General features: G+C 37.9%; 1 protein-coding gene across 1 annotated transcript in view; it reads left to right on the top strand.

The window, feature by feature from the left end:
- LOC124155668 (prominin-1-A) overlaps positions 1–13,387 on the top strand; it is a 49,487-nt gene that overhangs the window by 19,654 nt on the left and 16,446 nt on the right. Inside the window, exons 4-10 of the mRNA XM_046529683.1 lie at positions 2,530–2,783; positions 4,663–4,850; positions 5,908–6,003; positions 9,355–9,560; positions 12,084–12,219; positions 12,744–12,914; positions 13,269–13,368. Coding sequence (XP_046385639.1) covers positions 2,530–2,783; positions 4,663–4,850; positions 5,908–6,003; positions 9,355–9,560; positions 12,084–12,219; positions 12,744–12,914; positions 13,269–13,368 — 1,151 coding nt within the window. The remainder of the gene's footprint in view (positions 1–2,529; positions 2,784–4,662; positions 4,851–5,907; positions 6,004–9,354; positions 9,561–12,083; positions 12,220–12,743; positions 12,915–13,268; positions 13,369–13,387) is intronic.

The raw sequence follows: 13,387 nt of genomic DNA, 5'->3' as shown, positions 1-13,387 counted from the left end.
CAAGCGGTAAACACTAAGCTCAAGCCGCAGGCTCCTGGGAATTAGAGAAAAAACGAGCGACTTCATCCCCATGCTTCTTGTTTCCACCACATATTATTTCCGCATGGGCTTTCAATATGGATTCATTTTGGTGAGAATGTGTGATCACCACTATGGCTAACTTAATTACCAACACGTCCAGTCGATAGAGCATTTAAGAACGCTAATAAATTATTTCACTGGATTCACCACTGGGTAAAACGATACCTAAGCATTCCTGTGGCAAGCAAGTACAATCGACATACAATCAAAAGTTTAATAAACTTCAGCTATTTCTATTATAGCTATTTCGTAGTAATTGAAAACATAAATGAAACACCGTGCGAGTTAGTGCTACATGGTATGAGAAATACCGTAAGCCTAACCTGGAAGTAGAAGTTTGTACAACACGCACGAATCGCCTATGGTTTTGCTAATTTCTACCATAGAATAGTTCCGCGTGTCGGCTGTAAATATTTATAGGGTTCACGAGATACGGCCAAAATGCTGACATTGTGAAAGTGCCATTCGAAACTGATCGAATTTCCAAAGGATATGATGGCATTGAAACACGCTCGGACGAGGTCAGGATCAAGTTAACACTCTCAAACGAGGATACGAGGGTAACATACTGGGAGCCTCATACGGAGGAATGTGAAGGGGAGAGACGTCTCCTCCCACTACCGAAAACCCCCAGATTGCCTATCTCACTCACCATGGACTCACGCTGAAGTTCCGAACCACCGAAGGGGACGGGATTTCATTTGCCCGACAAATGGGACGTAATGATTGTCTACGACGCGAGTTTCCAAGCTATACAGAAAGCTTTCGGCAGCGTCCATCGGAGGGCATTGCCGCTTTCACCCAAAGGTCTCCCCTCATGAACGAAGGACCTCAATCCTGTTCCACTATCTTCCTCTCAGAACATCAAAAATAAATACAGGTCAATTAATTACGTCGATTGGCGGGCATAATTCCGTAATTACGATGCCCTTGATTATTGCGCGAATTTTAAACTGTGGCCGCACTCCAGTAACCATAGCGACTGGTATGGAGGAAGGTTGGCCACTACGAGATTCAAAACGAATGCTTTTCACTCAAGTACGTAATGACCCTAATAGACGACATCTATCGAGGTTAAGATGAAAATAAGGGCATAAATAATTCAGATACATTCATTATAACTTTATGCTAATATTTTTAAGTAACCAGCTTAATAAGCTGGAAAAAGTGTTAACTTCAAAATAACTTTTTAAGCTGGAATTAGTGTTAACGTTAGGTCCGTTTTCGTAACTAACGTTGTTTGACTTCAAATACAAAATTCTTTACTAATATCTAAAAACATGACCCAAGAACATTAAATCAGTTTTCTGTCAAAACTGTAAGCATATGTATATGTCAACATTTTTCTCATGCTAGGATAATTATTGCTAGGTGGATCTGAATAAAAATGCTAACTTTGAAACGCATTACCGGCAAATTTAACACAGAAAGATGTTTTGTGATCATCACTCTATGTGGTAGAATTTATAAAGTATATTTTGAAATTCTGATGAATACTATATGTGATGCGTGTTTCGGAGCAACCTTCTTAAGCATATAATGATGAGATACGGAGGAGACAGAAGGTATGGATGGGAGGAGTACTTAGCAGGAAGGGGATGTTGAAAATGGTGTTAGAGGGCAGAATGTTAGGGATATGAGGGAGGGGAAGGAAAAGAATAGGATTTTTAGATAGATTGAAAGAGAGTAGGCCTTACAGTGAATTAAATAAGGAAGTGCAGGAAGGAAAGGGAGGCTTCCAGATCACTTCTTGAACACTCCATGGAAACCTACCTTAATCGGTAGAATACTATAATAATAATGATTCTCATAGTCGCATCTTCACACTGAAAATAGGTGACTGTTATCCAGGATTTGCAAAAATTCGATCGGAACGCCAATTGAAGCATTAAAAGTAAGCAGTCATGAAACACTAATACCAAGAACTATAAATGGATTCTAAGCTTTTTAAGGGCTTCGTTAACTTTTACTATCATTTTCGAGTCGTTGATTGCGTTCTAGGCGTTCTCTTTGGTTAATTTTCTAGTCAAAGAGCAAGAGTAAATCCCAAGGTAATTTTTATGCCTATGTCCTCCATCATTTTCATAAGAGGCTTTAAAAACATAAAAAATAGCATTTTAAAGTAATTTCGGCAGATAAATTTACTCACTACGTCATCGACAATTCATAGTAGAGGACGAATCAAGAACACAGGTCAGAGAATGGGTTTACGGCGCACCATAAATGCTAATGGAAACTGTGTCACTCTGAACAAAATACTATTTGGATATCTATTAACGCCTTCATTGGCGTATGCGTAATGGAATCTCACACTAAGTACTCCCTACGAATAATTAATTGTGACTTTTTTTTTCTTTGAACTGGTCCTTACCGGCGAAAAATTTCGCAAAATTTCAAGCTACATGTTTTATGAGAGATACTCACACGTCGTTTCCCTACGTTCCATAGTCGCTCCACCTGGAGGCGGGATTCATCACATGCCTGGCCATCGGATCCCTGCTGGCCATCAGCGGCCCCCTCTTCCTGCTGACGAGTGCCTGTTTCCGATTGGCCAGCAAGTACGGGAAGGGCGATTCTGACGCAAGTGGCGGGTCCGGCGGAGATGCCGGCGACATAGCCATGCTGGAGGAGATGCCGAACTGCTTCAACTGCCGCCGTCGAACTGTCGTGTTCTTCGTACAACTCATCCTGCTGCTGACACTGTAAGAAAACATTCTCCACCTCAACTTTAACCAGGACACCTTAGTATGACATGTACTCAAGAATTCATAAAAATATTATTTTCAATAACCTCTTTAAGGTAACCAGTAGCAAGGAAGAAAGTTATGCTCATTCACAGTCACATGAGCCATTACAAGTTCTCTTACAACGGTCTTGCGATCGCTACTTCGTCTGAGCTGTAATCGGTGGAATATTTAACTTTTACATTTGGGTGATATAGAAATAAACGATTCCAAGTTAAGTTGTCGTGAACTGGTCTTCATGTAATACATATTTCTGCAGCATGGACTGCTTAAGTGTAATTTAAATTCTTGACATTTTCAGCTCACCCAATACTTGCCCAAGTAAATCATCCTTGTGGTTCTTTCATTTCTCTGTTTCATGATATTATTATAATTCTCCCTTTTTAAATACGTCACCACTATCGCTTTTGGAAGATCGGATTGTTATTTCTCTCACTATATTTCACCATGACAGAATGCTTCCAGATCGAGGTAAAAGCTTCTGTATGGAGTGGTGGTTTAAGTAAGCTTATCTACTTCACCATCTAAACGATAAGAAAGTAAAAGTAATACGTGCGCCTAAATTTTTCTGACTTCCAGCGTACGTTCGTAATAACGAAAGAGATGAATAGTACTATAACTATAATACTTATACGCCCTCCTATCAATCAGTAGTAACATAAATAGCGATCGGTTGATGGAAAATAGCCAAGGGTGAAAATTAAAAAAAAAGAAAGCTCGAATTTTTATTCGCAGGCGACAAATGAAATTCCGTTCTACGTGTGGTAAAAAACATTACATTCAATTTTTCAAGATACTGATTGAAATCACAAATGAATTAACTCAAATTAAAAATGCGAATAATTTTATTGGCAACAGATTATCTGAATTTCGCGTTCCGTTCTCCCGCGGCTGCTAAACAAAGGTCGCCGAGATGCCTACATTTACTTCCTACCATATCTATAAAATTCGATCACGACCAGAATGTTATATATATACTATATAAAGCATATATATTATAAATACTATAAGCTAATTTATCGCTCAATAATCTTCCGCTGTTAAAGCAAACCATAACATCGGATAACTAATCTATAGAAAGCATGAAATAATCTGCAGCTTATCGCGATGTACGAGAATTGAACAGAAAAAAATTGATACGGAGGCTAATTGGATGGAAGCTTGTATCAACGCTTTCAGCTTCATTAAAACACCAAGATCGTTATACAGATTCCATTTCAACCACTTAAGTAATTTCCGAACGAATGCGGAATGCCCATTAATGACTTAATTGGAGCGGAAGCATTAGCTCTACAGAATAGCAGAGGTCCGGCTTATAATAGATATTTACGTGCCAACAGGAATTCTACCATCAATAATATCCTAACCAGTTTACCAGTTATTTGGTTGCTTCCTACTTTGTACCAAGTTAGTTTGATTTTTCCAGTAAGATAAAATGAAAATTTACATTCAACTTCAATGAATTTTGTTAACAGTATTTTTCTACAGTATTCATTCTAGATCTCGACGCATTATTGACGTCACGCAATTCAATTCTTAGATATAAACACTACACAAAATCATGACTTTAGTCTCATCAAAGCACTATGAGTTCAATGATAAACATTAAAGAAAATACGATCGAGAGTACACTGGAATAAACTCCTTTCACGACTCTTTATAAATTCACATTTTTGAGAACGAAAAAAATAGCACTTTAAATTTGACCGTGATACATGAAATTCAATTATTTCAATTGCAAAAATAAGGAACCTCAACACTACAAAATAATTTTCTCCAGCATTGGATGCATGCTTATGACGTCATTATTTTTGGGATATTTTTTTTATTTTCTCAGAATTGGGCTGGCAGCAATGTTCGTCACGAACGAGCAACTTTCATACGCCGTTGACTTGACGCCTACAGTGTTTCAAGCAGCTCTCAACGATGCCGATACTTTTCTACGAAATACCCAACGCCAACTTCAGTACCTTATCACGAACTCCATGGATGTCGCAGTGGACGCCGTCTCAATGGATTTAGACAGTAAGTGAGTTTCGCCACATAGCCGTCAGAGATGACTATAAGATGCATTTTTAGGTCAGCACAAAATGAATTGTTTAAATATAAGAAATTGAAAGCCCTCCAAAAGAAAATTTGAAAATTCATCATCGACTGGGAATATTCTCAGCCAGTGGCGTAACTAGAAATATGCTTTTGGGGGGGGGGGATGAAGAGGACAAGGGAGTGATCCCTTCTTCAGGCAAAGGGGGTTCAGGGAAAATTTTTGAAAAAATAACATGCCTGGGAATACATTTTACATCATTTTGGCACTTAAAATTTAAATTTAAGCAGATGCAGTTATTATAGTCAAAACTAGACAATAATTTAAAAAATTTCCTTATTTCTCTAACGCTTTGGGGGGGTATAATTCACAGTGTCCGGCGATATCTGGTGGAAATGTTTTATATCCATGAGAAAAAACTAAAATGGTAACCTTCCACAATTTGTTTTTTCTCAAGCTTTGGGGGGGGGGATCTATCCCCCCATCCCCCCCCCCCCCCATAGTTACGCCATTGTTCTCAGCTCAAATAATATATCGGACACTGCACAAAAGATGGAATTTTCTCGTCATATTTCAACCTTCTTATGTAATAATATATTCAACACCTGCATAAAGGGCATGGATTCTATTGGTTTGTCCTGGGATGCAACTCTCCGAAAGTTGAAAAATAAGAGACCGCAAGGTGGACGAGAATGAATTATATTCAGCTTTAAGGATTCATTTCATTTAATTGAGGATTGCTTTATCTGAGAAAATTACTTTAAGCGATTTCGGGGATCAATGCACGTACCCAAGTCGCACCTAGGCGAACAAAGCAAGACTTCTCTAAAATTGATTTGTCTCAACTTAATCTTCTTTGCGCTCATTGAATGAGCAAAAATAATAACATTGGAATTTGGATATCCTGTCTTCGGACATAATAACTTTCACCGAAAAATCTTCTTCACAAATGAAAGGTATTGATCATCATTGTTAGAGCACGTTCGTTTTCAGATATGTTTGCCTGTAATCCGTTCTTATTGCTTTCATTTATTTCAGATATTGAAAATCTGGTTGGGAGACCTATTCAACGTGAGCTGGCGTCAGAAACCGGAGTAGACGTTGCATTGGATGCATTGGTTGACGTCAGTACAGGTACGAATAAAAGCCATCTCAATGGACTTGTGCCTTTCTCGATGGAAGCAATTAATTTCCTCGCCTCTAAATTTTGTTTATTTTTCTTCCATAAGCCAAAATAAGCTGCTAATTGGATACACCTCATTATTTGCGTGTTTACATTATGATGACAGCGTAATTCTATTTATTCATAAGCTAGTAAACGCTGACACATCGGTAGTAAATGACGTTTACGTGTAGGTATTTAGCTTTATTCAACTGATAAATATATAGAGGTGAGGCTTAATGGAAATCACCAAACTCGTGCGATTGCCTAATTAATCTCCCTCAAACTCTCCGTCCTCAATCCCTCTTGCGATGATCTGGAAGCCTTTCACTCATCAGCGTATTAGTATTTGAGTTTGTTCATCCGAGAAAAACTGAAATCGCAGGGAAACAAGTTTGCTCAGCAAGCAATCATTAGTGAAAGCTATGTTGGTCTCGCAAATTATCTCCATGAAACATATTCTGCCCAGAGGCCGCGTAAATTGATGCCGGATAGCACACTGGGAGAGAGAAAAAATAGGCCACGATGCAAACGTTCGTTACAACCTGAGGCTACATGTGAAACCCAAGCGTGGTATCATGGGCGTACCCAGCGAGGGGAAGGGGGGGTAGCTGCCCCCCCCCACCCCCTAGAAAGCAAAAATCGCAAAAGTCTTTAAGCAAAATCAGCACTGAATTGAAACGAAAGCATTCAACAAAGTTTCTTTAAACCCACGAAAAATTATACTTATTATTATAAGATATGTAACTAAAATAAAAATATTTTATCAAGGAAAAATAATCTCATAAGTTAATGTCACAACTTGGTTTGCCCCCCCTCCCCAAGGGCGTACCCAGGGTCATAACTATAGTTGGTACGCGTGGTATGACTAACGGCACCCATAACATGTAATACGAGTGCATGGAAAGCGAACAAGAATGTAATAAAGACTGAAATATATAAGACCTAATTAATATATAATTTTATTTACTATATTTATACATATAGGGTGTATTTATATACATGGTTTATATTTATTTATACGGTTAATATCACTAGTTAACCATGAAAATTGCCAGAGAGAATCCAGGTGAAATACAAAATACGCAATACCAATACTAGAAGGCATGTAAATGCTGCTACAATAAGTAAAAATGGGTTAAGAGAAAAATAAGTAATTAAAAGAAAAAATGAAATCTAGTGAGAGAATCTAATGTAGATCTGCGTGAAACCAATATCAGGATTAATCACCGATGATGATTGTTCCTACTGCCTCGTTAGCTTGAAACTTCTCCAGGATGTAACGGCGTTACACAATCATGCATCCAAGCAAACTCAACATATTAACGATCTTGAGCCGCCCATTGGCGATTTGAACCCTCGGGCGAGACGTCACATCGAACGACGGGAAACTTCCCTTTCCCTTGTATTCCATTAACCAACAGGGACAAACTTACCTACTAAAACCCTTCAGACAACAGCTATCTGTCATCTTCGTAACGTAATCATGGACTCGAGGAAGGTGAGTGGTCAGGTCAGGCTGACCGGTCAATTCACTATAGCCTTCTAGCACAGCATCTCATATTGCAAGAATAATACCGCAATAGGGTGGTTTCCCATTGTTTTTTATTGCCTAAATCGAAAGATTATTACTCCTGGAGTACGTATTTCACGCTTTAAGATTTTTAAATGACGATATCTGTTTTTCGCGTTTAAATGAAAAGTGAAAATTTTCAAGCGCGCGAAAACGCGACGGCTAAGTATGAATGCTGGGAAAACTCCGTGTGACGTCGTTCTGGTTCCCGCTGCCGCAAGTGGGGTGACCTTGGGACGAGGCTTGAGCGCTGATACGACGCAGGCTGCTAGTAGGTAGCGTTTGGCTTAAATAAGGATTATTATTCCCCTATCAACCGAAGGAAACTTTCCGAACTTAGGTATGTTTAATGTGTGATTATTAAGAGATGTTTCCCTGAGCACTGTGCCTCGCGCATGTATTGGTCATCTCAGACGATTTAAAACCTCTATCTACTCGTATAGAAACTAGGTCCCTGTGACGTCAGGTGAAGTGGCATCGCATGGGCGCCAAATCTGGCCTTTTTCAAATGCGGTTAAAATTGACCATTTCCATTCGTCTAAACTGGGATTTCTAAAACCAAACAATTTTTATATTATGAATACACTAATGGTGGGTAAGGAATAGCAATCAACTCTTTTCATTTTCTTTGATGAAGGAAACTACCCTATTCGGTTCACACAGGTTTCTTTATCAACCAGGTGCATTTGTCTCTTTGGCGTGCTCAGTAATTTGCACTAAAAGTTGTTTTTTTATCTCTTCGTGAAAACACGTCTATTGCGCCTTCAGAGATGGAAATTTCATCAATTTGGCATTTAATTATCCATGATCTCAGCATACCACTACAGCTAACTTAACAGGGTTATGATAGTGAGTTGCAGCTACCGGACTTTTATGGCTATTATTTTTATCAAGCAATTCCGGGATAATTGCTCCTTGCAGGGCTTAAAAAGATAGAATTTTATAAACCACGTATTAATTCGAGAGTTTTGCGAATCTTTTCAATGCCGTCCGACGCGATTCGATAAACACTCGAATTTTGGACCTAAGGAAAAGGATTATTCTCCCCTATTTAAGCTAAATTAATAATTTAATGGAAAATATTTTAAAATGATAAATTATGAGCGAAAAAAACAATAATTGCCATGGAAAAATGTCGAAATCGATCAATACTCTTCCAAACAAAACGCATGTAAATCACACAATCGAATACTAAAGCAGCGAGCGACGCGCGTGCTTCCACGATAAAGGCAACTTATGACTTCTATGCCGCAGAAAATTTGGTAATCAATATGAGATTTCCCTCGGAAATCCCGCGCAAAATCTTCCTTCCTAATTGACTAGACTAAAATAATAGTAAAATTTTGACTATAGATCTTCAACTTTGGTTCACAAAACCAGAGGCGGATTAAGAAAGGAAGATTGAGGGCCACTGCCCCCGGTAATTCCAGGAAAAATTCGAAAGATGGTAATCTGAAATGAATGGAAAAAGAGGTGAGACTCCGATGCAAGTTTTAATTTCTCCGTCTCGACAAACAATGTTTTAAAATAGTCAGAGAATAAGCAGAGAAATTATTATTGATGTGCGGTGTTGCATATCACTTGGGCGCCGCGCAAAGTAGTGCGCAAATAGTAGTGAACCCCCCAAAAGTAACGACTTGATTCCACCCCTGGCTAAAACTAGCCATTCAAATCTCATCGGGATAGGATCAAGAGTGCCAACTTATTCAAGGTTGGTTAACTCCTAAATTTTTAATATTTTCAACCGTAGCTGCACAATCTTTGGCGGAGAAGTTCTCGCTGCTGCAAGAGGACTGCGCCATCGCAAGGGACGCTGCAAATTTGGCGAGAGACCGGATGGGCGAGCTGCGGTCGCAAGTAGAGCAATTTCGCAGGCAGTGTCCGTCCCGAGATCGACCCTTGTGCGACACGCTGGACCCTTCTGGTTTGGACATCTCCGTCACCACATTCGAAAGGGTAAGTGCAGATTTATAAAAGGCAAAAACAGTCCAGAGATACATCGAATCCTTTCAAAAATTTCATATCAGTCCCCAATCAAAATGAAATCTTTGACTGGACTAGTCATATCTGGAACAGGGAGGGACATGCAGTTTCAGATGTGCAAAAGGTTATGAAACTTAAGTTCCGTATCTACAAATTGTGGGTCACGCATGTAACCTGAAATCAGCAGCTGAGGGCGCTGGAAAACATGCATGTCTCCTATGCATGCTCATATTTAGTCGTCAATTTGCACGAAAACCAAATTATTCATTAATCCAGCAACATTTGCCTCGTTCGACTATAACTGAACGTTTAATTCATTGTTCGTTATTGGCAGATATTATGGAAAGTAGCTACCTCGAAATAAAGGAGTGTCAGAAGATAGATGTCCCTGGGCTAGTGGTCTCCTCAGCAGATGTGCTGCAGGTAGATGCCTCGATGCAAAAATTTCCCCCTATCCTGGCTACGTGACTGGACAAGTAAGAACTAGTATTAAGTTCATTTCATTCCCATACATTCCATGTCAGTTCCCAACTGTTCCTTAGAAACAATGTTCCATACTGTCCTATTTTTGATCTGAAATTTACATGGGATGAGAGCCAACATACCAGACACCACACCATTGGCTAATTACGTTTAAAATCTATGCATCAGGCATGAATACCTAGATACTTAGCATAACAGGTCATTGTTAAGTAATAAATCAAGAATAAACAGCCACAAGGCTGAGAACATCACATAAAATTAAAGGTGGCTCACTAATTGGTATCAGTGAATTTTGCATAGCACTTCAAACCCTCTTACCACTTTCTGCAAGGCTTAACTTAAGGTCTTCAGGAGTTGAAACAGTGCAAAATAAAATGAGAGGTTTTTAATTTCACCCTTTTCAGACTATATATTTCAAATTTCAACAATTTAATTTTGGAGACACTTCACAAAAAAAACGAACACTCACAAAGTCAGTGCCCATGATAAAATGGGCCTGTCTGTTGAATTTATACTGTACTTTAACAAAAAATTTTGCTAGCTATAAATTGAAGAATATTTATTTTATATCCTTTCTTATGGAGACATCATAACTAGAACAAGGGGTTAAGCCTTTTTTTGCTATTCATTCCTTGTGTGTGCCCAAAATATACTTTCATTTTGCAATAAATCACATTCTAGCAATTAAAATGAGTTATTTTCGGAAGAAAAGGAAAACGATGATAATAAAATAAATCATACCATGATAATAAAAAGTAAAACATCAATTTTATTTCTTGAGCGCTTTCATGCACGATTATCTGCCACTACATTTAGTTACCCTATCTGCACGAATTTTTCCCATACTGAAAAAATCATTGAGATAAAGAGTTATCGCTGACATAAGTCCCTATGTTCATCGTGGGAGAGGTAAAATGAAATGAAAATTCACAAGGTCAACTGGAAAATAAAACAGCCACCCGGCAAGTATGCTGTGCCCCAGTGGCGGATACAGATGGGGGGCGCAGGGGGCGCGTGCCCCCCCCTTGCGGGTCCGGCTGTATTGCCGAACATTGCAAAACCACAATTGTAACTTTTTTATATCATAAGATGGCATTGTCTTTTACATGTTTATAATCACTTAAAATAAAATTTTCTTATACTTTGCCTGTGACTTCATCATCTCTTATTACGGTAAAAGTAAAGACAACTCAAGATATGTTGCGCCCCCCCCCTTGAGTTTTTTCTGTATCTGCCACTGCTGTGCCCTCCATACCACAGCACAGATTAGAGCGCCTCAAGCCATTCAATTTTCTGGTTAATAATTCATCTCGTAATCCACTACTAGGTTAGGTTTTTGTTTCCCATCTAATCGTATTGACAACCAGTTTCCATGTAAGCATTATATTTGAGTATCACACAGTGAGTTTAACAGGTTGTAAGGCTAAAAACTTGTATGGACATCTGCTTCCAAATATGTATTTAAAACTAAGAGTTTTTACCAATCATTTTACAAATATCACACAGTGATTGGAAAGAAATGCCAAAGGTAATAGGAAATTCTAATAAGGAATATAGCAAGAAAATAACCTTTTTTAAAATTAAAAGCTCCTTATAATTTAATACAGGCTTTCACCAGGATCAGAAAAACAATGTGTTCCACTATAAATGTCATTCCATGTGAGGATTAGACAGATTCTAACTTTTTATCCAGTTGTGTTAAGACCCATACAAAATATAATACAACCGGAGCTTGGATAAAGCATATCTACAGCACTCTTTTCCTGAAATATTTATTTTCCTTTCACGCTTGAAAAACAGCACTCTTGAGGATCAAACAGTTGGATTACCCTTGTGAAGCTGATTCTGTTATATGGGACATATGGTGGGGTCCACTTATATAATTCTGTTTTGTGGTAGAGCAACAAAATATTAGTGAAGTACATACCATTTTGTTGCTATAAAAGCAATAATGAATATATCTCTAATACACATTATTTCCTTTCCTTTTTCTGATTGAAACACATTAAGTAGCTTGCAAATGATCGGAGAGTGCTGAAATTTTTAGAATTACGAGGAGATAATCTCACTGAACTAGCATCTGAAGCACGAAGTGAGTTTCACCTGATCCCTAGACATATGGAGGCAGTGACAAGGCATGCAAGATATGGTAAGTATGACAATAAATTTGATAATTGCACCTATTAAAATCAGCACAAAAAATTGACTCACATGATTAAATATACGATAAAAGTATAAATTTTGAATGTGAAAGATCAAAAATTGAGAATCAATTAATTTGTGTATTTTACTGATCACTGATTGAAGCTAGATGTCATCTGCTATTGGTGTATATCATTAAAGTTTAGATTATTACTGCAACATAATTTCTTATACCAATCGAGACACTGAATATACACCAGAGTCTAAGAATTATTATTCATCCCCATATCAAAATCTGAATATCATCACATATTGAGAGCAGCTGGGAATGAATCTTTATTGACATTTCAGTTGGTTGATTTAATCAATGATCACTGCAGTTAAATGGTTTGAATCATTCCTCACCATAAGTGTGAATAGTTTGTGCTGTACTTGAGGTCTATAAATGTACTTATACGTAGAATAAATGAAAAAAAATTAAGCCAATCAATACAATAATTAAACAATAATCATTTGCATATTTTAATCAAGGTATCAAGAGAGAGCTGAACGATAGAAGAATGGATATAGAAGAGGCATCACGCACTATACAGAATGTAGCTAAAGATATATCAATAATGGTGGACAAAGCTCGTGGCCAATCAGTAAGACTGGTGCAAAATGTCGCAGAAGTGGAATACTGGCGCTGGATAACTGGAATTGGTAATGTTTCTATTAAATTGACAATGTTATGTCATATTGAAAATGTGGATTAAAAAAGAATAGGCATACGGCTAGGTAATTCAATTCACGCTGTTATAAACAGCAAACTATATTTGAATTAACTAAGCAGTAGTCCAGCTCACAAAGCCTTAAATTTGAATAAAACAAATGAATTACAGATTAAGGAATACATTGCACTGGATTATTAATTTAATGATTTATTGTCCATAGTTTAGAGCAACCAATATCATAAAAATTTAATCAATGTTGAATGAAACCAATAAATATAATTTCTTCACAATTTAAATGTCACCAAAAATTGTTGCTGATAATGTCAATACGTTTTCCTTTAAGTATGTGGGGTGGCATTTACTGTAGTCTGGCTGCTAATCTTAGCAGGAGTCAGTTGTGGATGCTGCGGAGCTGAGAGCAAAGCCAGTCCTACCTTACTAACGTGAGTACCATGCTTGCAA

This window comes from Ischnura elegans, chromosome 3 (genome assembly GCF_921293095.1).
Source record: "Ischnura elegans chromosome 3, ioIscEleg1.1, whole genome shotgun sequence".
Lineage (NCBI taxonomy): Eukaryota > Metazoa > Arthropoda > Insecta > Odonata > Coenagrionidae > Ischnura > Ischnura elegans.
Note: the sequence above shows the minus strand (reverse complement) of the source record. Positions and strands in the feature narration are given on the sequence as shown.